At 46.4% G+C, this 24,756-nt stretch overlaps 1 protein-coding gene across 1 annotated transcript in view; it reads left to right on the plus strand.

The window, feature by feature from the left end:
* The window catches only part of ERGIC1 (endoplasmic reticulum-golgi intermediate compartment 1), a 103,438-nt gene extending 83,452 nt beyond the window's left edge, over nt 1-19,986 (plus strand). Inside the window, exons 8-10 of the mRNA XM_007951667.1 lie at nt 324-424; nt 3,175-3,297; nt 19,879-19,986. Coding sequence (XP_007949858.1) covers nt 324-424; nt 3,175-3,297; nt 19,879-19,986 — 332 coding nt within the window. The remainder of the gene's footprint in view (nt 1-323; nt 425-3,174; nt 3,298-19,878) is intronic.
* Nucleotides 19,987-24,756: the final 4,770 nt, after the last annotated feature.

A 24,756-nucleotide genomic window follows, 5' to 3' on the forward strand; every position in this document is an offset into this window, starting at 1 on the left:
ATATATGTTCATACATATATGTAGGAAGAATCTCCCCCTGCCCCCAGTACATGGAAAACTGTTATCCATCCTATTCTGTAACTGAGTTCTTTTCACTTAACAATGCCTCTTGGAGATTGATGGATTGATGGAAATTTGGGATGTTTCCAGAATGTTAATATTATAAGCAATTCAGGAGTGAAGATCCTGACAGGTAGAATCTTTCTGTTCCCAGTATCCAAGGGGAGAATATGTGAAAATGTGGGGAATAATTCCCCTGGTGATAAATGACATGGAAAGAGCTGCTCATATCCCACCTTCATTTTGCATGTTCTTTCCTGCAGCCCTTGCCTCGCATGACTACATCCTGAAGATCGTGCCCACGGTTTATGAGGACAAGAATGGCAAGCAGTGGTACTCTTACCAATACACGGTGGCCAACAAGGTGCGTAGAGCCCTAGGTGGGCCTAGCTGTGTGCAATCGTGCCCTCTGCTGGTGGAGAGCAAAGGTGACAAGTGGCTGGTTCCATTTCCTCTGGTCCTCTTCAGGAGGCATTTCATGGCTGCTGTGTACAGCCAGCCTCTGTTTCTGGATAGAGATGGAAGACCCAGCCCCTGCCCTCAAGGTAGTCTCCGAGTCAAGGAAATTAAAAAAAAAAAAAAAAATCTAACCAGGACATAGGACATAGGTGTGATCTATTTGAGGAAGAGCAGGCAGGTGGCCTCCCCGAAATGTTCCAGGGGTTGCAAGCATCTCCACAGCCTGCACCTGGCCTGATCCTTCACATTCAGAACCTGATTGCTCATTACCAGAGAGTTTCTCAAGCTCTCAGGCACAAGCACTTCACCTAAAATCACAAGACAAGGGAATCTCACTGGGATGGCCATTGATCATATTTGGCTGTTGACAGTCCCAAGAACCAACACACAGCATCCTGGAGGAGCAGGCAGGCCTCCATGGAAAGCAGAACATGGTCAGAGCCAGTGGAATGGGAGGACCCAATAATTGTGGCTTCAAACCAAGCTTCCCCAGAGAAGACACTGCCAATGGGACATGAATGCCCAAAGTCCATTGGTAGAGGTGTCTTCACTAGCCCCTGGCAGATGTCATTGCCCACTTTTACCACCAGAAGTCTCCTTGTCTTCTATTTTAAGACTTTAAGTCATATATTACTTAGCTCAATTAATTATAATAATAATAACAGCAAGAGGAGGAGCTATCATTTATTGAGTACTTATTCTAGGTTAGGCATCATGCTAAACTCCCTATGATTCTTTTTGAATCATCATGACAGCTCTGAAATGGAAGCTACTATTGTCCCCATTTTACAGATTTGGCCACTGAGGCAGAGGGAGGTGATTGTAGAGCTATAAAGTAGCCTAGTAAAGATTGGAAGCAGGTTCTTTTTGGGCTTCAGAGCCTGGACTCTTGATCACAACATCATCTACTCATTCCTAGCAAGAGCCCATTGAGTCTGCCAGCCTGGGAACCACTCTTTCTTGGTGACTTTTTGTCTGTTTGCTGTGATCCACCTGGGTTGATGGTCTAATGTAACTCTCCTAGGGCAGTCCTCTCTTTTATTCACTGTTTTTTTGGAACCTTGAGGGCTGATAACGTACAATAGTTGAGAGAACATGATTGCAGGGTGAGCAGAAAGAACATGAGTTCTGGACCACACAACCTGGGTTTAGGCCTCAACTCAGTCTTTCACTAGCTGTGTGACTTGTCCCAAGTCACATAACCTCTCTGTGCCTCAGTTTACTTACTTTATTTGTAAATGGGAATATTACCCACCTCATAAGCCTGTAGTCATCAAATGAGGCAATGTTTTCAAACCTCCTGGTACCTACTTCTATTTTTCCTTCTTTTGTCTCTCCCTCAGCTCCATACCATGACCCAGACAGTCTCCCTGCTCTATCAGCTTTCCCTGGAGAAAGCTGATCTTTCCTTCCCCAAGGCTTTGCCAAGGGCCCAGAGGCCAGAACAGCTTGCTCAGCTTTTTCTGTGGCTCCAGCCTACACTAGAAACAACACTGCACACGTCAAGCTGGTGGCAGTCCAGCTGGGCGGTCAAGTCACCTTGTCATCTATCTGAGCACAGGTCCTAGCACTGGGGGCTGAGGGTGCCCCAGTGGTTTGGCATGGTCCACACTGTTGCAGATTAGTGAGGACAGCCTGGGGGTTTTCAGTACTCTGAAGTGTCCAAACCAGAGAGGTTCCATGGGTCATCATCCCAGACCCCTGTACACTTAGGTGCAGAGAGACTGGCCCAAAGCACACTGTAAAGTCAGCTCCTCAGCATCCTTTAAGTACCTGCTGTGTGTGTCCCAGGGAAGGACTGTGGGAGAGCTGTGTCTTCTGGCTCCCCAGTTTGGTTTTGGGGGATTTTTTTTTTTTTTAAGGAAGTTCACTTCCCACCATGGCCTTTATACCCATCTGGCACGCATGCACACATGTACGCATATGTACTCACACACACCTTGCAGGACTCCTGCGTATCCCTCACATGTAGCTCAGAATGGCCCCTCATTGGTAAGTCTTCTACCTGCCCCTGAGGAGAGTTGGGCTTTCGTTCAGGCTCCCTCAGCTTTCTGCATCCTTCTATCACCACTATCACCATATGTATACTGTTGCCACGTTAAGGGTATTCTTATGTTTGTCTCCTTCACACAGCAACCCCCTCTGGGGGAAGGGCAGGGTTTTTCTCCTGAGGGTCCCCAGTAGGCACCACAGGGCCAGCACAGAAGAGGCAGTCAGTAATCAGTTGCTGAATTCAATTATTAGATTTTGGGTGGCCCAGGAACTGACAGGTATAAAAAGAAGAAAATAGGCCTTTACTCAGACTGATCCAAAATCACACTTTCTCCTTTTCTGTCTCTGCTCTCAGACTTACATTTTGAATCTTGGGCTGCTTACAGTTCGTAGGGGTCCATTTCCAAGTAGCAAAGGGGCAAAAATGCACCACCAGATAGATGTTGCCCATTCAGAAACCAGAGGGCAGAGAGGCCTAGAACCTGGGGGGATGGGGACATTGTGGGTGGAATCTGCTCCCTGTGCTGCAGAGAGGGAAGAAAGCCCATTCTTGAGGGTTGCTGTGGGACCCTCCTGAATCCACCCCCACCCCCACCCCCTACACTGTGAGACAACATGTGCCTCTGCTTCTCACGCTCCTCCCTTTTTCTTCCTTCTCCCCAGGAGTACGTGGCCTACAGCCACACGGGTCGCATCATCCCCGCCATCTGGTTCCGCTATGACCTCAGCCCTATCACAGTCAAGTACACGGAGAGACGGCAGCCTCTGTACAGGTTCATCACCACGGTGAGTGGGCGAGTCCGGCCCAAAGCGCCGCTCCTGGGCTGGGGCTCAGGCTGAATACTGGAGGTCCAGCCCAAGGATGCTTAGAAACATTATCAGAATCACATTCCTGATGATAACTTAGCATCAAAAAAATATTTTCTAGAGTTAATGCCATATAATCAATTTAATCCTTTAAGCAAGTGACTCAATTAGATGTTTATGATTTTTCTCCAGGTTTATTTTAGAGAGCGAGAGAGAGAGAAAATATTCTTAGCAGGTTTTATCCTTTCTTGTGTAAACATTACAGTGAAAATTTAACTCATTTTTTCTATATCTAATTTCCAATTATAGCTGCTGATACTGATAGAATTCCTTCCTGCCTGCCTGTTCTCTTCTTTGTTTTCTTTTTCCTTTCCTTTTTCTTTTTTGCCATTGTCTCTACTGAGTCCAGTTTTCTCTGGGCAGCTTCAGCTGATGGCAATTTTTTTCTGTGCTAATTAATTTCTATCAAGTCTACTATTTCCTAGCCTCCCATTCAGAATGTCCTTGGGGCCAGAACAGGGGGGTCAGAGTGCCCAGCTTCAGCAGATCGACCTGGGACATGTTAGGTGAGTCAGAGCCAGCTGGGATGGAAGAGTCAGGGTGGTTTTTGTTACCTCACAGGCCTGCAAACTGAGGCCTGCCTACGGAATATAACATCAAAGGGCCATTACGCTTCTATACCTCTTGATACTTTTAATAATGATTCAAGACCAGGGATCCATCCAGTCCTAGTTCTTTCATTTTCTGCTGTGACTAGATGGACAGAAGAACTTCACCTCGAGCTGGCTTAAGGGGAAGGCAGGCCTTGGATGAGAAGCCCTGGTGGCACAATGGTTAAGTGCTCGGCTGCTAATTGAAAGGTCAGCACTTTGAACTCACCAAAGGCTCTGTGGGAGAAAAGAGCTAGCAATCTGCTCCCATAAAAATTATAACCCAGGAAACCCTATGGGGCAATTTTGCTCTGTCCTGTAGGATCACTATGAGTTGGAATCCACTCAAAGGCACACAATAGGCCTCAGGCATGGCTGGATCCAGGTGCAAATGTTGTTGGGAATAGGTGTCTATCTTTTGATCTGCTTTCTTTGATACTGGCTTTATTGTCAGATACAATTCACCAGGAGAAACACCTCTTTCTCGATAATTCCAGCCCAAGTCCTGGGATGCACTCTCATTGGCTTAGCTCAGCTCAGGGAATGGAGTGTTCCAGGTAGCCAGGCCTAAGTCTTGTGCCCCCTCTAGAGCCAACCCTACCCAGACCACAAGGACAAAGATTGTAAGGGATGAGGTCCCTCCAGAGAAAAGTTATGGGGTGTTACCAGGAAAAGGTGCCAGCAGGCAAAAAGATCAGATGTCCATGGCAAGGTCTGTTTCTAATCTTTGAAGAAGGAATAATAATCTCTACTCTTCCTACCTCACAGGGCTTTGAGGGGCTCACAGGAGATCATGGAAGGGGAAGTTCTTTGCAGATATAAAAAGGGTGTCACAAGTATGCTGTTTATAAGAGCCTCAGACAGCCTTTTGCTGTTCAGACTGCATAAAAATTCAAAACTATAGTTTGATAAAGGACACCTAACATAAAGTTAAAATATTAGGCACTAATTGGGAACAGAGATATTTGCCATACAGATAAGAAAGGAATAATCTTCAGAGTTTATATATGAAGCACTCTTAAAAATCAGTAAGAAAAAGTTAAGCAATTAAAAAAAGAAAAAATGGGCCAGGGCTGAAGACTGACCATTGGCCAAGGAAGAGACCTCATTGGTAGTGTAAAGATGCTCAAGGTCACTAGAAATTAGAGAAATGAGATTTGAAACAACAAGACACCACTTCAGTCCTCTCAGACTGACAGAAATGAGAAACCTGAGGGGATGCAGGGCAGCGGGCACTCAGAAAAACTACTAGTACACAGGTAAATTGTTACAGCCACTTTGGAGGGAGATGTGCAGACCCTTGGACCCCAAAATCAGGGAATCTGTGAGCGGGCAATTTTACCCAAGGCCCTCTAAGAATAGCACACTGGTAGGTCTCAGTGCTAAACCTTACTCCAGTGTTTTTCCTGCAGCATACCCAGAATAAGACAGAAACTAAGACACAGTGCATGAGTCATTGGTGATTCAGTGATAGAATTCTCTAGTCTCCTGGGTGGGAGACCCGAGTTCAATTCCTAACCAATGCGGCTCATGCGTAGCTACCACCCATCTGTCAGTGGCAGCTTGCACATTGTTATCATGCTGAGCAGGCCTCAGTGGAGCTTCCAGACTAAGTCAGACTAGGAAGAGAGGCCTGGCTGTCTACTTCGAAAAATCAACCAGTGAAAACCCTGTGAATCTTGTAGTTTGCTCTGATGTACATGGGGTTGCCATGAGTCAGGGGCAGACTTAACAACATCTATCGTCAACAATTACAAGATACAGGTAGGAGTATCCTGCCTCCAAGTGGTTGTAGCCTGCTCTTCAGAGACCCCGGGGTCTGGGCATTGACAGTGGCAGAGAAATACCCACACCCACAGCATACTGTAGGGTTGAGAAGGTTCTTCCATGTCCCCCTTCCCATTTGCTCTCTATGGTAAGGAACTAAAGCTCTGGGTGTTGAAATCCCTTGCCACATAGCTGAGAAATGAAGGGACTTAGTTTATTTAACATTTGCTAGAATTACCATGTGTCCAGCCCTGTGCTAGACCCCTGGGATAGCTGTTGCCAAGGAGGAGTACAAGTCTGGTGGGGGGCAGGGCGGGATGAATATCCAGAGTACTGCAGCCCAAAGAGGAGGAGATACTCCTCTCTATTTGGAAAGTTCGGAGAAGGAAACCCTGGGATGAGTCTTAAAGGACGAGTAGACCTTTCCTAGACTGATAAATGAAGGGAAGAGGTTCCAAGCAAAGGGAACCTGCAAGTATGTGCAAAGATGCTCAACATGGCACGTCTGGTGAAGGCCACATGGTCTCTCAATGGGGCATTGATTTCCCCCATCAGGTCAAGGTGAGCCGTTGACCTTCCTAGAGCTGGAGTTCTAGGAAGTCACAGGGAAAGGACCTGTCCTTCATTACCCAGAGGCCAAATGCCTTCATCACTTTTCTTTCTTCTCTTCTTTTGACCACCAACATTTCCTCCATCTCTGCCAGACCCAGAATGTGAGCCAGTGAAACCCTTAGTGTGTGGGCCATGCTGCAGGAGACCTTCTCTACATGGTGAAAACCAGTTGTTGTCCAGTCAGCTCTGATGGTGATCTTATGTGTATCAGAATAGAACTGTGCTCTGTAGAATTTTCAGTGACTGATTTTTCAGTAGATCACCAGGCTTTGCCAAGGCATCTCTGGATGGACTCAAACCTCTAACCTTTCGGTTAGCAGCCAAGCATGTTAACCATTTGCACAGTACAGAGACTCCCCCTACATGGTTGCCTGGTGGTTTTTCTGAAGGCCTCACGCCATCGTCTTGGTTGCCACAGCAACTGAGGGGTCAGCTCCAAGTGTGCCAGCCGGCTGTCCCTGGCAGATGGCGTCATTGTGGAGCTTCAAAGGCCTTTGTCACAAGGCAGCAGATGTGGGGATGACGCTCGCATACACAGACATATACAGCACAAAGACCCCCAGGAGCCCTCAGAGGGCGAGATAGGGACAGGATGGAAGTAGAGGCACCTGCTGTGGCTTCTCTTCCTCTTTTTAAACACTTGTGTGCAAAGGCCCGACCCCCAAATGGAGGCCTCTGCAAATAGCTCCCTAGAGGGACTGCTGAAGAGAGGACTTAGGCCAGGATGTCGTCATGTGGCGGCTGTGGGGCTGTGGAGGCAGCTGAGGGTGGGCCTGGAATGAGGAGTGGGTGTAGCTGAGTGGGCAAGGCTGTGGAGGGGAGAGGCAGATGGGGCCTCTCAGCCACATTCAGAGCCTCAAGTACCTAGCTTATTCTGGGTTGTTCCCCCCAAGGGTCTTATTGTCTAGAAAGAACTTGTTTATCCACAGCCTGAATACTCCTCCTCAGGCTGCCAGAGTTCTTCTCCCTGGCACCCAGGGCACCTCTCTCGGACCTTTGCTTTACGCTTCACTCGAAAATTCCATCACCTCTGTATGGTAATACAGGAATAAACAGATCGTATTCAACAATGTGCAAGTTAGCCCCTTCCAAGTGCCCCCCTCCCACACATCCATTTGTCCCCTGTCCCGCCACTTGCTGCAACTCCTTTTTTGAGATTGCCTTCTAGTGGGCAGTGGTGACAGATTGGATGGCTTTGGAGGTGTCAAATCACCTTCCTTGTGTGATTTATTTTAGGGGAACAGCCAGAAGTCACAAAGTGCCAAATTGGGCCAATATGCCTGTGACAGCTTTCAACCACCTCCAGAAGTTACCAGATGGGAATGGCATGCTCCCTTCCTTAAGCTGTGCAGTTCATGTTAACTTAAGTGGTGTTCAGGACCCTTGGTCAAGGCTCAACCTAGGAATGAGAGGGATTGCTGCAGTAAGACTTACCAATAGACCTTCCTCTCTACCACTGCCCCCACTCCCACTTTCTTTTGTTGTTAGCTGCTGTCAAGTCTGCCTCTAACTCATGGTGACCCTGTGCACACAGAACAAAAAGCTGCCTGGTACTGTTGTGATCCATAGGGTTTCTCTTGGCTGCTTTTCAGAAGTACATTGCCAGGCCTTTCTTCCTAGTCTGTCTTAGTCCGGAAGTGCCACTGAAACCTGTGCAGCATCATAGCAACACACAAGTATCCAATATAGATGGATGGTGGCCATGCATGAGGTACACTGGCTGGGAATTGAACTCGGATCTCCCTCATGGAAGGTGAGAATTCTGCCCCTGAACTACTGCTGATGCCTCACCCCTCTCCTTACTAGTGAGATTATCCTTAGACTCTAGATTACCTGAGCATGAGCTCCCAGATCTGATTCACCTCGTTGTCCTCAGCATCCAGCATAGGGCCTGGCTTGGACACAGGTGCTCAGAAATGTACAAGAGACAGCTGATTGAAGAACTGACAATAATAGCTATTCTTATTAAGTACTACTATGTGCTAGCTAATTTTATAGTTATCTCCTTTACCCATCCCAGCAACCTCCAAGGTAATTAATGTCAGTCCTGTTTTATATATGAATTAAGTGAGGCTCAGAGAGGTGAAGTAGCCCATCCAAGATCACACAGCTAGTAAATGGCAAGGCTGGAATTTAACCCCAACCTCTGCTGCCACCATCTCACTCCCAGCTTAGGAGCCTCCATCTCCCAAAGGAAGGATTCTCAAGGGTGTTCTAGCAACAGAGCCCCCAGAAGTCATGGAGCCCTTAGTCAGTGTCTTAGTCATCAGTGCTTCTATAACAGAAACACCACAAGTGGATGACTTTAACAAACAAATTTATTCTCTCACAGTTTAGGAGGCTAGAAGTCTAAACTCAGGGCACCAACTCTAGGGGAAGGCTTTCTCTGTCTGTCAGCTCTAGGGGAAGGTTCTTGTCTCCTTTCAGTATCTGTGGGCCTGGCATCTCTTGGAGATCTCCATGTGTCTAGGCATCATGCTTCCCCTGGTCTAGGAGACAGTCAGTGCAGGGACCCTTGATCCAAAGGATGTGCATAGCTCCTGGCTCTTTTTTCTTGGTGATACTGAGGTCTTTCCTTCTCTGCTCACTCCTTTTTCCTTTTATTTCTTGTAAGATAAAAGGTGATGCAGGCCACACCCCAGGAAAACTCCTCTTACATTGAATTAGGGTTGTGACCTGAGTAAGGATGGTGCATCCCACCCTAATGCCCTTAAAACTGATTGGTTGATCATATCAGATCACATCCTGGGGATGATTACATCATTACATAACTGACAAACCACTGAGAATCATCATGGTTCAACCCATGACAATAAGACACCAGGATCATTTGATGTAAGGCTTCTGTTGAATCAAGAAGATACATAGCAGGATGTAAGCATGCCTTATAAAATCACAACCACACACATACACATAACATTTTTTTAAAAAAACTGTCCAGTGGATAGAGTAGGAGAACAATGTGGAACAAAACTCAAAATCATTTAAAAAAAAAAAAAAAGGACCAGGTTTGCTGGTCTGATAGAGCCTTTATGGAACCACTGAGACTATGGCCCCTAGCTACCCTTCAGGTCTGGAATTGAACCCACTCCTGTGGCTTCCGGGAGCTCTGGTAGCGTAATGCCTAAGGCGCTTGACTGCTAACCAGAAGGCTGGCGGTTCAAACCCACAAACCGCTCCTCGGAAGGAAGGTTGGGCAATCTACTTCCATAGTGATACTGCTTTGGAAACCCAGGAGGGGTCACTATGAGTCGGGTCCAACTCGACAGCACATAACAACAGCAACCTGTGACTTCCAGCCAAACAAAAGACAGGCAGGCATATGAGCTGAACATTTAAATTAAGTAGATACACTCCTTGGAGAGATCAATCATGGGAGAATAGAAGGGCTGTGTATGCACAGGGAGACAGCAGGAGTGCATGGAGGGAAGGACACAATGGGAGGGGAGCTGTTGCACCATGGGAAATTGTAGTCAGTGTCCTGAGACAAAGTGTGTGTGAGCTGCTGTATGAAAAGTGAATTTGTTCTGTAAACTTTCACCCAAATCACAATAAAAATTTTTTCTAAAAAAATGTCCATTTAAGGCTGATTGGCTAATGGTTTGCAAGTTTTCCTACCAATATCTGATTACATTTTAGCTCATCTGTTTGAACATCTGCAAACATTTGCCACAGACAAAAGGTAGCAAGTGCCAAGGTGGAGGATGGTTAAAAAACATTGACAAACTTAAAACTGAGACAGTTTCACCCACTAAGGGTGTGTTAGTTGAGAAAGTTGTTAGCTACCATTGAGTCAGCCCCCAACTGATGGTAACCCCACATACCACAGAATGAACACTGTCTGGTCTTGCACCATCCCCATGATTGTTTGAGGATCAGACCATTTGGATCCATAGGGCTTTCATTGGCTGATTTTTAGAAGTAGGTTGCCAGCTCTTTCTTCCTAGTCCATCTTAGTCTAGAAGCTCCACTGAAACCTACTCAGCATCATAGTGACATGCAAGCCTCTACTGACAGACAAGTGTGGTAGCTGCACACTTCAGGATATTTGGTAGGTGAAACTGAATGAGAAAATAGACATGAAAATAAAATCTGTCCATGAAGATAGAGACTGAGGGGAATCTTCAGGTTTGGAGTGAGGTGGCCTAATAGAAAACAACAACCAGTTGCCATCGAGTTTTTGATTCCAACTCATGACAACACCTTGTGTGTCAGAGTTAGACCTGTGTTCCATGTTATTGTTGCTAGATGCCATCGAGTCACTTCTGACTCTTAGGGACCTTGTGTACAACAGAACAAAACACTGCTTGGTCCTGCACCATCCTCACAATCCTTGCCATGCTTGAGCCCATCATTGCAGCCACTGTGTCAATCCATCTCCTTGAGGGTCTTCCCCTTTTTCACTGACCCTACTTTACCCAGCATGGTATCCTTCTCCAGGGACTGGTCCCTTCCAACAACATGACCAAAGTACGAGAGATGAAATCTGGCCATTCTCACTTATAAAGAAATTCTGGCTGTACTTCCTCTAAGACAGATTTGTTTGTTTTTGTAGCAATCCATGGTACATTCAGTTTTCTTCCCCAATCCCACTATTCAAATGCATCAATTCTTTGGTCTTCCTCATTCATTGTTCTATTCTCAAAGCATATGAAGGTATTGAAAATTCCATGGCTTGGGTCAGGCACACCTTTGTCTTCAAAGTGATATCTTTGCTCTTCAACACTTTATAAAGGTCTTTTGCAGCAGATTTACCCAATGCAATACGTCATTTGATTTCTTGACTGCTGCTTCCGTGGGCATTGATTATGAATCCAAGTAAAATGAAATCTTTGACAACTTCAATATTTTCTCCATTCATCATGATACTGCATATTGGTCCAGTTGTGAGGATTTTTGTTTTCTTTGTGTTGAGGTGTAATCCATACTGCTATAGTCTTTGATCTTCAGGAATAAGTGTTGCAAGTCTTCTTCACTTTCAGCAAGCAAGGTTGTGTCATCTGCATATTGGAGGTTGTTAATAAGTCTTCCTCCAATCATGATGCCACATTCTTCTTCATGTAATCTGGCTTCTCTGATTATCTGCTCAGTGTACAGATTGAATAAGTATGATGAAAGGATGCAACCTTGCCAAACACCTTTCCTGGTTTTAAACCATGCAACAGCCCCTTGTTTAGTTTGAACGACTGCCTCTTGATCTGTGTACAGGTTCCTCATGTGTACACATGGCTGATTTTTCAGAAGATCACTAGGCCTTTCCTGTGAGGCACCTCTGGGTGGACTCACCACCAACCTGCAAGCAAGCATGTTAGCAGTTACACCACCCAGGAACTTCAGGAAAAGTGTGGCCTTTAAAAGAGCCACACAGACCTGAACTCTAGGCACCCTGACTGATTTGGTATCCATATAATTTTCATCACATCATTCCCTCTCTGAGCCTGTTTCCCTGTATGTGAAATGGGAGTCACCACATGTACTATCTCTTCCCACCCCTCAGTAGTTGCAAGGATTGAATGGGAAGTCAGAAGACAGTGCCATCTCAGATCTGGCACTTAATAGGTACCCAACCAAGGTGGTTTGTTTTTTTTTTTTCCCAGAAGGGAGGATGGGAATTTTGCCACTCGTAGCCACTGTAAAAATGGCATGGAGAGGACGGTGCTCTTACCAAGGCCCCTGAACTAAGGGATGGAGATTGTGACAGATGGGACACCCTGGATGGAAACCACCACACCACCCTCTCCCTCGACCCCACAGCCCTTCCCCGGGCCCAGTCATCTGCTTCCCTTCCAAGATGGTCCCGCCTTTACCCCCACAGTGGCACCGCAGTGTTCTCATCCCCAGCTCCAGTCTGTCTGCCGCAGCCTCTGATGGGACTCCAATTCATTATTTATTTCTTCATACCAAGCCTTTTCCACAAGCTTTTAAAGCTGTGCTGACTGGACGAGGAAAGGAAATTAACAGTTCCTGGGCACTTAGAGTACAATAAGCAGTCAGATAGTGGTCATCTCAGTCCCCACAGTGGGCCCCATTTTACAGATGAGAGAAGCTGAGGCTTGGAGAGGTAACCTGGCTTCCTGGCCAGTCACAGACCTGGGATTAGACCCCTGGACTGTCTAGCCCAGAGCCATGTTCTTCCTTCCCCATTGGTGTACGTGTTGTGCTTCTTCATTGCATACTGTGGAAAAGTAAATAGGGCACAGATGGATTGGGAAAGTATTAAGTGCTGATAGAAAAACAGTTTATGAGGAATTCAACTCATGTCTTTTCTATATCATGAAGAATTAAGAGAAGTAATTAAAATGCAAAGGGAAACATACACACATCTTTTTAAAAAGTAGACAAGCTGATCTCATTTCAGCCACAGTAGAAGGTGGAGAAGCTGGTAGAACCTCGGGGGGGAAGTCACTTCTTAAGAACAAAGGGACATTATTGATGCTTTCTGATTAAAACAAATTAATGTGCTTCTCAGACTCACTGGGGCCTGGATATTGAATTGTCCCTCTTTTTATTTCTGGAGCTGTGGCTGCTGACCAGAGCAGGCTGCCTGTGCTGCTCTGGTGGCCCTTCCTGGCTCAGTGGCCCTGCTCCCTCATCCCTCTCTGGGAGGTTTCCACCCCTCCCCATCCAGGTTGTCCCACTGACTGTCTTGGGACCTGGTCAGGAGACACAGGAGCATGGCAGTGGTGAGAGACCAAGGAAACAGGCATTTGAGGGTATATATGTGACACAGACACTCTCCTTCAGTCCCCACAACAGCCTTGAGGGGTGAAGATTGATTTTCCTTGTTTAAAGGTAAGGAAACTGAAGCACAGGGAACTAGAGTGATGCAGCTAGCTCATCAGACCAGGGAGTCCTGCCAGACTCCGAAGCCCATACTCCCTCCACAGCACTGTGGTGCCTCCCAGCCCCGGGCTGGATTCCCAGACTCGGAGTACCCAGGATGTCCGAAATCAAGTGAGGGGAGGATGCCTCCTGCCTGCCCCATCCTGAGTCTTCTACTCCATGCCCAGCCTTTTCATCAGCACTGCCTTTCCCCAGCTCCTGGCTGACACTCCTGAGTCACCTTCGCACCCTGCCTTAGGTGTAGAATTCTCCTTTCCCTAGTCTAGTCATTCAGTCAGACTATGTTTCAGTTATTTCTGCTATCACTAACCTGAACATCCAGGAAAAAGAGTATTTAAGAAATAGTGTTGAGACTATGAGACCAAAAGAACTAGATGGTGCCTGGCTACCACTGTGAACCACTCGGAGGGGGATCTATATAGGAAATCCTGGATAGAGTGAGAGAACAATGTGGAACAAAACTCAAAATCATTTGGGGGGTGGGGGGAGACCAGGTTTGCTGGTCTGATAGAGCCTGGTGGAACCACTGAGACTACGGCCCCTAGCTGCCCACCAGGTCTGGAATTGAACCCACACCTGTGGCTTTCAGCCAAACAAAAGACAGGCATATGAGGTGAACATTTACACTAGGTAGATACACTCCTTAGAGAGAACAATCATGGGAGAATAGAAGGGCTATTTATGCACAGGGACGTACCTGGGGGCAGGAGTGCATGGAGGGATGGACACAGGGAAGAGGTAACTATCGAGAGGAAGTGGGAGGGAAGCTGTTGCATTGTGGTAAATTGTCAATGTCATGAGACACAGTATATATGAACTGCTGTATAGAAAGTGAATTTGCTCTGTAAACTTTCACCCAAATCACAATTTAAAAAAGAAAGAAAGAAATAGCATTGAGATAGGGCCTTGGGGAGATACCAAAAGCTTCCTGACTAGCCAAAGAATAGAAACAACCTCTAGCCAGAGGAGTGTTTTTCATCTTAGACACATCTTGTTACTCACCTAAGGCAATATCCTCTTTAGGCCTCAGCTAGTCCATCTGTAGAATGGGTAGCTGGATGGCTTTAAGGGGCCCTCGGAGTACTTTAGCCCTGTGCAGCTGCGAAGAATCTGCCTGCCTCAGGCTGTGGTGCCAGGAATACCCGTGCTGTGCAGAAAGTATGTCCTTCCACAGATTCGTTTGTGCTCTGCTTAGTGTGGCAAGTAAACAATGGACCCAAAGGCCAGCTCTGGGGAATAAGTGATATTTTAGCCACGTTTCTGGTGAGGGTGGGTGCAAAAACGGCATGGAGGCCACATGTTCTGACCTCCTCTAACCCTACAAGGGGAAGGCAAGATTAACAGCAGTAAACCAAGGCCTATTACTGCAAGGCTAGACATGCTGCCTCCCTCCAGCCCCTTCACCAACCGTTCCTCCCAAAGCACCCACCACCTCTCTCCTGGGTTCAATAATTCACTGCAGTGGCCACACAGAACTCACAGATTATGAGGTTTATTAGGGAAGCACCAGGCTACAATTCGAGTTCAAGAAAAATGCTCAATCTCTCTCCCAGCCCACCGTCCCTCGGCCAACAGTCTCTCACAGTCTCTTTCCCAGCAGTACTGGTCTCTCGGTGTCTCACTCAGCAATGCGTGCCTCTTGTGTCTCCTTTTCAGCAGCACGTCTTCCTCAACCAGCAGTCAGAGAGAGTTCTGCCTCTAGGAGACCTCCTTTTGAGCCCAGCAGGGTGGTCAAATTAGCCAATCATAGCATCAGAACTCTAAGCACCTGAGAGAAAGTGGCCACCTCCCAGAACATTGTTTTGTGCCACTTCCAACAGAAATACTCCAGGTGGACAACTTCAGCAATCAGGAGCTCCTCAGTTGCTCATAGAAAATCCCACCTTGGAGTTTACAAAGACTTATGGGTAGAAAAGCCACACTAAGTAATTTACTACACCGCAGTGGGTCTCAGAGAGATGAAGGAAATTCCAGCTCTTAGGTTGGAGCATTAAGGTCAGTCAAAAGATGAGACCAGGTATCATTTACTGAGCACCTGCTAACAGCTAAGTGCAGTAATCCAGCACAGTAAAGGTGATTTTTCCCTTTTTGTAAATGAGGAAACTGAGGCCTAGAAAGGTTATGGAGCACTCCCAAGGCCAGAGTTAGTAAGTGACAGCCACAACTCAGACTCAGGCCTGCCTGCCAACCTCCAAACACAGAGCTCTATCTGCTGCCTCAGCAGGGAAGGCCCCAGTAGACTCCACAGTCCTCACCTTGCCCACACCCTGTGTTAGTGTCTACCTTGACCATATACAGCAAGGAAGGACACACCTCCCTTCCTCTCCTTCTGCACCACATAGCCCTCCCAACTCTTATGTGTGGGGAAAAAAAAAAAAAAAACAGTGGCCTTTGAGTTGATCCCAACTCACAGCAACCCCTCCTTGGGTCTCCGAGGCAGTATCTGTATGGAAGTAGACTGCCCAATCTTCCTTTTGAGGAGTGGCTGGTGGTTTTGAACCAGATGCCTTAGGCCAAAACCCAGGCACTGTTGATTTCAACTCATGGTGACCATGTATGTCAGAGTGGAACTGTGATTGATAGAGATTTCAGTGACCGATTTTTCAGAAGTAAATCTCCCGCCTTTCTTCTGAAGCATCTCTGCATAGAATCAAACCTCAATCCTTTTGGTTACTAACCAAGTGTGTTACCCATTTGTACACTCCAGGGACTCCTGTGAAGAGCAATAAGCTATGGAAATTCAGTGCCATGGGTTGTAGTTTGCTTTATTTTCATTCCTTTTCTCCAGTCTGTCCTTGAGACCCACTCAGCATTTCTCTCAGCTTTGTAAAGTCTGATTGTTTAATTCAAAGAAGAAATAATAAATGTCACGAAGCCTCTTAACTCTCCACCACCAATGTTGGTTCTGAATCCAAAGACCAGAATGCCATCTGGTGAAGCCTTGTGGCAACACTTTCCCAGGTTTCAGACACAGGAACCATAGCCACCTCACAGTGAGGGACACTATGACCGATGACGGCTTCTCTGGATGAGCAGGGTGTAGTAAACCCGTGGTGCTGGTGGTATGTCAAAATCCAGGGAGCTCCACAGGCCAAGAGGCCCCAGTAGCCTTCTCTACTCACCCCTGCCTTACCTCGTATCTGTCACCACCCTCTGATATGAGCATGTCAGGGAAGCCTTCACAGGTTAAAAGATTAAAATAGTGAAAATATGGGAATCATGGCAGCATTTTTCTCAGGTTTTGAAGAATTCCCTGGAATGTTCTAGAATTTCACACATACACCTCAGTTGACCAATGTCCAGCCCTCAGTAGATGCACGATAATAGGGGGAGATTCAGGAAACATCAATAGGTACTTGACACATTGGAGCTAACCGCAGGGCTCCCCCTCAGCCTGAAGAATGACAGAAACCCACTCTGCAACTTTGGGTCAGTAGCTTAGCAGCTTCCGTGCTCTGAAGACCTTGGTTTCCCCCCAGGCTATGTGTTTTCTTCTGCACCTCAATGCACGTGTTGTCTCCCTCTGCTGTGAGGCAACCCCATGAAAGGAGGCTTCAAACCGGGTGCCAGGTGTATGTGAGTCATAGGCTCTCGGGTTCCAAAGCGTGTGTAGATGAATACAGATGTTGGGGGGGGGTTGGTTTTTATTTTTTGCTCTGCTGCACTTAAGTCACATTTTCCTACCCTCTGATGCAAGGTCTAAAAGCATTCTGCGGTATAAAATCTCCCATCATCTGATCCACTCTACCGAAATAAAACCAGCTCCCCTGCCGTCATCGTCCCTGAAAAGTGCCCCTGCGTCATACTCTGAGGCTAGCAGGGAGAGGCCTTGCCCTCTTAAAACACTTAATAATAATCCCTCCAGCGCCCCCCATCCTCTTCACTCCCTGGAGGGCTGCTCCGGTTTCTTGGGCTGTTGTTACTGGAACACCAGCTGCTCCACTTAAAACCCCGCCATACAGACCTGCTCTGTCTGTCTTGGGCCTCACAGACCTCTGCTTAGCTCATCTCTTGGAAATACCATTTTAAAAATAAATGCCGGCTCGATTCACACTTCCCTCCCGCCTTCACGGTGTCTCCTGGCCTCCCACCATTTGGCAGCAGAGTGCCCATGGCAGGGCTTCATCTCCCAGAGTCCTCAGCATTTGTGAGTCAATGACTAGCTGTGCACTCAGAGATACCTGGTGCTTTCGGGGCTGGCAGCACCTCACGGACCCTCTGAGCTGCCTAAGTGTGGCTTCGTCTAGTCCTTGTTGTCATTGAGAGAGTTGCCTCTAACCTTTCTGTTAGCAGCGATGCATGTTGCTGTTTGCACCACCCCGGGGACTCTAGAACACAAGTTGTCATCCTGTTGACTCCCACTCACGGTGACCCCATGCGTGTCAGAGTAGAACTGTGCTTCATAGAGTTTCAAAAAAGGACCTAGTGATCCACTTCTGAGGAATTAGGTGTTCAGAACCCTATGGAACCCAAAACGATTGCCCTGAGATCACCTTTAAACCTTAAACCAAAATTACCTCTGAAGTCTTCTTAAAACCAAACAATGGGTTAGCTTAACTAGTAAAAAAATATCTACCTTGAGCAGTATGCTCTTTTAAGAGCTATGTTATGGGATCAAATTGGCAACAGCAACTCGAAAGATTAGATAGGCACTTTAGGGGGCAGTGAGTTTATGTTAATAGAGGAGAAACAACTCAGAAAAGAAAAGTGAGAATGGTTGCACAACTTAAAGGATGCAATCTATGTCAATGGCTTGTACTTGTAGAACTGTTGAATTGGTATATATTTTGCTATGTATATTCTCAACATAAATAAATAAATAAATAAATAATTTTTTAAAAAATGAAAACTGTATGGAGCCTAGTTCTACTCTGACACAGAGGGTCCCTATGATTTAGAGGCAACTCTGGCAACTGGTTAGGGTTGACGTGAAGGTTCAGAGAGTTAGCATGCATAAAACACTTCAAACCATGCCTGGGACAGAGAGGGTGCTGTGTAAGCATTGTTTATTTTGTTGTGGTTATTATTACGTTATGATAAAGTTGAAAGTTAAGAAGTACAGACATACAGATGTATAGCAGTTCTCAAATGGGGACGATTTTGACGTCCAGAGGACAATTGATAGAGTCTATGGACACTGTTGGTTGTCACAATACGGAAGGGTGTTCTACTGGCTTCTCATGGGAAGAAGCTGGGGATGTTACTAAACACCCTACATTGCACAGGACAGCCCCCAACAAGAGAGGATTATCTGGCCTCAAATGTCAATAGTGCCATGAGAAACCTGCCCTAATATAGGCTCTGTCATAGCACCTTAGACCTCTCTCTCCTTTGTAGCACTTGCCTTGGTTGTAATTTTTTGTTATGATTATTTGATTATTACCTGTCTGCCTGGCCTGACTCACGAGTTCCATGAGCAGGCTCATGGTGTGTGTGTGCATGTGTGTATGTGTATTTACTTTGTAGGTCCTGGACCTAGCTCAAGGTCTGGTACTTGTAGTATGTTCCAAGAATGTTTGTTGGCCCCCTCTCATACCTCCTCTCCCCAAACACACAAGTGCATTTTCCCTTTGACTTTCTTCTGGTCCTTCCTAAACCATCCCACTGATTTACTCCAAGCTTCTAAGAGTGAAATAAGATTTCTTTCTAGCTGTAGTCTGTCCAGGGCAATGCCTTCTGTTCAACCCACCCCACATCTTGCTCACAGGCAACTCTGGGTCTGGATCTGTTAGTCCCAGGTTCAAGCGTTAGCATCACCACTTCCAGGCTGTATGGTGTTGGACCAGTGGCACCACCTTTCAGCACCCCCATTCCTTCATCTGCAAATGGGGCTGTAAATATCTGATCAATTTAAAATAGTGGTTAACATGAGAGGCTTCAGACCAAGATACACCTGAGTTCAAGTTGCAGCTCTGCTACGTACTATGTAAGTTACCTGACTAAGCCTCAGTTTCCTCACCTGTGAAATGGGTCTGATAACCCCCTTCCTCATTCACAAGGTTAATATGGGAATTAAATGAGCTGAGGTTAATGACGGATTCTCTTTTTTTGTATTCACTAATTTATTGTATAACACCCAATTTTAGTGCAAAAAGAGACATATTTCTCTAAGTAAAAAAGCACACATCATTTAAAAATACAATAGGTCATCAAAAGTTATATAATCTTGGCTCACCTAATATAAATAACAAATCAACAACTACATTCAAAAAAGGAAAAAACCTATTAAAGGACTTCTTCTGGCGCAAGATGGTTACTTTTCTGGAAATAAAATGAAACCCATTGCCATCAAATTGATTCCAACTCATTGCAGTCCTATAGGACAGAGTAGAACTGCCCCCGTAGAGCTTCCAAGGCTATAAATTTATAGAAGCAGACTGTCTCATCTTTTTCCTGCAGAGCAGTTGGTGAGTTTGAACCATCACTCTCTCAGTTAGCAGCTGACCACTTAACAATTGCATCACCAGGGATGGTTACTTTTACTGCCATTAGATTCATCATCCGGTGGTGAATTCTTGAGCCATCTCAAGAATTTTTTTGAGCCCTAAGTATGCCCAGACCCTGTTGGTTAGCATGTGGTAAGCAGAATGGTTCCTGCACTTGCAAAACTCACCACCTCGGGGATTTGGGAGGGGCCTGGCCTGGTACCTTCCCCAGCACTAACCTCTGACACACACACCCCTTGCAGATCTGTGCCATCATCGGTGGGACCTTCACTGTCGCCGGCATCCTGGACTCGTGCATCTTCACAGCCTCCGAGGCCTGGAAGAAGATCCAGCTGGGCAAGATGCACTGATGCCCACCTGGCCTGGTGGACAAGGACGCAAAGAGGCCCCCAGCCCAGTATCAAGCACCCTGTGCCACCTGCTCTGTTGGGCCCCAAATTTGGCTGTATCCCAAGGTGGTGGGAGGTGTGAGGGGTGGAGGTTTTGAGCTACCTCTTTTCCCCATATTTGATTTGAGAAAAATTCTACTGCCTAAAGTTGTGGTGCTCCTTTCCTGGGGAGCCCCAAGACCAGAGTCAGGCAAGAGGGGGCTCAGGGATATTGGGGACCACCCCTGGGAAGACTGCATTCCCTTTCCTCTTGTGGCAACAGCTTAGAACCCTCTCGATCAGCTCTCAGCCAGGCTTTGACAGTCTTGTAGCCCCCACCCTTTGGATATACTAATCATTTGGTTTCTCCCCTGGGCAGCCAACTGGCCCCAGAGGCACCAGACTCTGAGCTTTGGACCAGGCTGCCCACAGGTACTGCCTACCTGGTGCCTTCAATAGAGGATGGTACTCCCCAGGCAATGCCCTGGGAGCTGGCACTGTAGATGGAACTTTCTCTTCTGCTCTGTCCCTTCCTGCCCAGCCCAGATCCCAGGCCTCAAGTCCCTCATCCCTGCCTGTCTCCTTTCCTTCCAAGAAACAGACATCCAGTTGTCTGGCAGCAGCAATGGAGATTCAGATCTGCCCAGCAGTCAGTCACTGGGCAGGTCATAAGTTCCCGTTGTCCCTGTTGTTCCCCCAAGTCCCCCACCAATGTGCCTCAGCCCATTGCTGTGTGGCAACAGCATCTCTTAGCAGAGGGACTGGTTCCCACTGCCAGGTCCACCCCACCTCTCTGTTGGGATCTGCACTGGTGGAGGTAGGGGTTGTGAGACTTGGAAGTCACTTTGAGAATTAGACACAGTCGTTTTGTGTGTACTTACATCCAGACAGGAAGCCTCTTTCTCTGTGACCCTAAAATAATCATGTTTCAGCCTCTCCCAGACAGACAGATGCCAATGGTCCCAAGGCCTTAGGTGGGGGAAGCAGAGCAGACGTCCCTGTCCCATCTGTGGACTAGCACTCGGACCTCTCTGCAGCCCAGGTATGGCCCACTTGCCCCTGCATCCCTGCTGGTCATGCATCGATGTGTTCCCAGGCCCAGGGCAGCCCCAGAGCAGCCCCAGAGCCTCCCACTTGCCCCTGAGGTAGGTCCCCACCCTGCTGCTCCCTTTCATCCTTCCAGTTTAGTTCTGGAGGCAGTGCTCCAGGCAGGAATCCCACCCTGGGAATTGTAGCTCTGCCCTCCCATCCTAGGGCGGGAGCTGCCCACCCGTTTTCCATTTATATTGAAATGGTTTGCATACTTTTGTAATTCAGGGGGGCTGTCCAGTGGAAGGATTTTTTAATGATCTATATGGGTAGCTCAAGTCCCTGACATTTGTAATGTTTGGCCCTGGATTCCAATTAGAAAGCTTCCTCTTTTACATAGGAGTTGATTGATGTTGTGAGTATTAATTGCATTCAGTTATTTCTGGTGTCTGTAGCCACTTGAGTTGATTTTTTTTTTTTTTTTTTTACATTCTGTTCCCCTGTTACTGAAGAGAGTCCTACATTTTGTGTGTGAGTATGTGCGCCTGCAAAGGGTGGGGCGGGAGGGGTGGAGTGGGGGAATGCGTGGCATGCACATGAGTTGAGATTCCATTTCTACGTGTTTTGGTTTTTTTTAAAAAAAAACTCTGAGGACATAGGGGATGTCAGTTTCCTATGGAAGAGACACCTCTGATCTGTTACTCTTATTAAAAAAGTCTCAAGGGAAAAAATGTCTTAGTACTTTCCCCACGCTCATTGAGTTCAAATAGATTAAAAGGCTGATTTTCAGAAATTTGATTGTATATTTCTTCCTACCTTGATTTGTGGCTGGGTCACCTAAAGGCTGGAATCAGTCAGAATGGAGTTTATTTCTGAAAGAGAGAAGTTGGGAAATGTTAAGGAAAAGATCTGTGAGGATAATCAGAGAGTCAAGATCCTCTGGATTAAGCTCTTTCTTGGTAGTACAATTTGCACTAGTCTACTAACCTAAAGGAGCTCTGGTAGCATAGTGCCTAAGGCACTTGACTGCTAACCAGAAGGCTGGTGGTTCAAACCCACTGACCACTCCTCGGAAGGAAGATGGGGCCATCTACTTCCGTAGTGATACTGCCTCGGAAACCCAAGGAGGGGTGGCTACGACTTGACGGCACATAACAACAACAACAACACTAATCTAAAGATTGGGGGTCCAAAATCACCCAGCAGTGCCACAGAAGAAAGGCCTGGTGATCTGCTTCCATAAAGATTACAGCCAAGAAAACTCTATGGAGCGGTTCTACTCTGTAACATATGGGGTTGCCATGACTTGGAATCAACAACAATGGGTTGAATTGAATCCCTACAGAATGTTCCAGGTGCTAGTATTTTCTAGCTGTGTAGCACAAGTCTAGCCTCCTAACCGCTCAGTGCCTCAATTTCCTGAGCTGAAAATGGAGATAGTAATAAACTACCTCACAAGGCTGTTGTGGAAAGTAAACAGTGTAATATGTGTAGTAAGTAAATGATAGTAGATCAGAATGAAAGGATGTATGTACTGAAATGTCTGTTATTCTTGGTACGTGGTAAATCTTGGTACGTGGTAGTTGTTACATGTAAGTATTTTCAAATAGAGTATAATGTCCTCGAGAACATTTTTCGACAGCTTTGAGCCAAGGCCTCTGTAAATGAAAGGTGTTTCATAAATTCTTGATTTCAAATGACCTGGCATTCATTGCTCAACTTTGTGTTAGTTTCTTGGTGCTACTGTAATAAAAATACCACAAGTGGGTGGCTTTAAAAAAACAAATTTAACAGTTCAGGAAGTTAGAAGTTCAAGTTCAGGACACCAGCTCTAGAAGAAGGTTCTGTCAACTCTGGGGGAAGAGCCTTGTATTAGCTGCTGTGGCTCTGGCAGTCCTTGGTTCCTTGGAAGTCTCCACATGATGTCTAATTTTACCCTGTTTGTGTATGCTTTCTTCTCATCTGTTCTTTTTATGTCTCAGAAGTCAGTAGGTTTAAGACATACCCACTGACAGTGCCTTGTTAACATAACAGAGAAACCTTCTTCCAAATAGTATTACATCCACAGGTATAGGGGTTAGGATTCGGATACATACTTTGGGAAGACACAACTCAATCCATAACAAGGCTTAAGCTCAGCAAAGGGAGAACATCATCATCAGCTATGAGAAATGGACTCATGGATATTTCCAGTCTTGCGGTCTGGTCCTTCACAGCAGTCAGGATAGCGCTAACAAGGATAAACACATCAGAGGTGAATGTGGGAGGGAATCCGTCTGCAAGAACACTCCACCATGGTTAAGCACTAGCCTGACTACTAACTCAAGGGTTCGTGGTTTGAATGCACACAGAGGTGCCTTGGAAGAAAGGCCTGATGATCTGCTTCTGAAAACTCACAGCCTTGAACACCCTAAGAAGCAGTTCTGTTCTGCATACATGGGATCACCATCAGGCAGAAACAAGTCAAGGGCAACTGGCAACAACATTCTTTCTTTTGAACATCTTGTCCAATACATTGTGACACCCAAAAACTAGTGGGCAAGAGTAGTATGCCTAAACCCACTCCTGTTGAGTCAGTTCCGTCTCGCAGTTGACCCTGTAGGGCAGAACTGACCCATAGGGTTTCCAAGACTGTAAATCTTCATGGAAGCAGACGGTCACATCTCTGTCCCACAGAGTGGCTGGTGGGATTGAACTGCCAGCCTTTTGGTTAGCAGCCAAATACATAACCATTGTGCCACCAGGGCTCCTTATAGTATTTACTGCTTCTTGACTAGCAGTCAGTTACATGTGTCCCAAAACCTGTTTATGCCAATGTGCTTTATGTTATTAGGTGACGTCGAGTCAACTCCAACTCATAGCGACAGAATGAAGCACTTCCCAGTTTATATTGTATATTTATATTGTAATGATGCCATTTAATTAACTATTCCTTAAGCCAATGAAATACGATTGTAAAATGAGTCTCTGAAAACTAAGTTGAATGCTTTGGAAAGAACTGATAGGAGGTGAGTTGCGACCTCCTCCTCAAAATGCCACAGAGTTAGATGTGAACACACACACACACACACACACACAGATCTGACTCATAGCGACCCTTCCTTGGATTTCTGAGGCGATACCGCTACAGAAGTAGATTGCCCAACCTTCCTTTGGAGGAACCCACCAGCCTTCTGGTTAGCAGTCTAATGCCTTAGGCACTATGCCACCAGAGCTCCTAGATGAGAACTAGATTGCTGTAAAGGACTTGGAAGGGATTCTCGAGGAGTCTACATTTCCATTCAAAGTGTCTAAGTTCTCACTCCACTTTAAAGAAACCAAAAAGTGGAACTCTTAGGTTGGTTTATGTAAGGCTAGCATAGTGCCTAAAGCACTTGACTGCTAACCAGAAGGCTGGTGGTTCGAACCCACCAGCCACTCCTCGGAAGGAAGATGGGGCAATCTACTTTACTGCCTCGGAAACCCAAGGAGGGGTCGCTATGAGTCAGGTGGCACATAACAACAACAACAACATGCTAATATAAGGAAAATGAAGTACAACTCCAGTAGAAGTTTGTCAATGAAAAAGCCTTGCCTCAGGGTCAGAACATTGGTGACTGTGTTTTATTTTAAATGGACATTAACACATTGCACTCAACTGCTAATCTGAAGGTTGGCAATTCTGACCCACCCAGCAGTGTGGAAAGAAAACCTGGTGATCTGCTTCCGTAGAGATCACAGCCA

The sequence above is a fragment of the Orycteropus afer genome, unplaced genomic scaffold, assembly GCF_000298275.1.
Source record: "Orycteropus afer afer isolate SDZICR_OR568_19922 unplaced genomic scaffold, OryAfe1.0 scaffold00306, whole genome shotgun sequence".
Classification (NCBI taxonomy): domain Eukaryota; kingdom Metazoa; phylum Chordata; class Mammalia; order Tubulidentata; family Orycteropodidae; genus Orycteropus; species Orycteropus afer.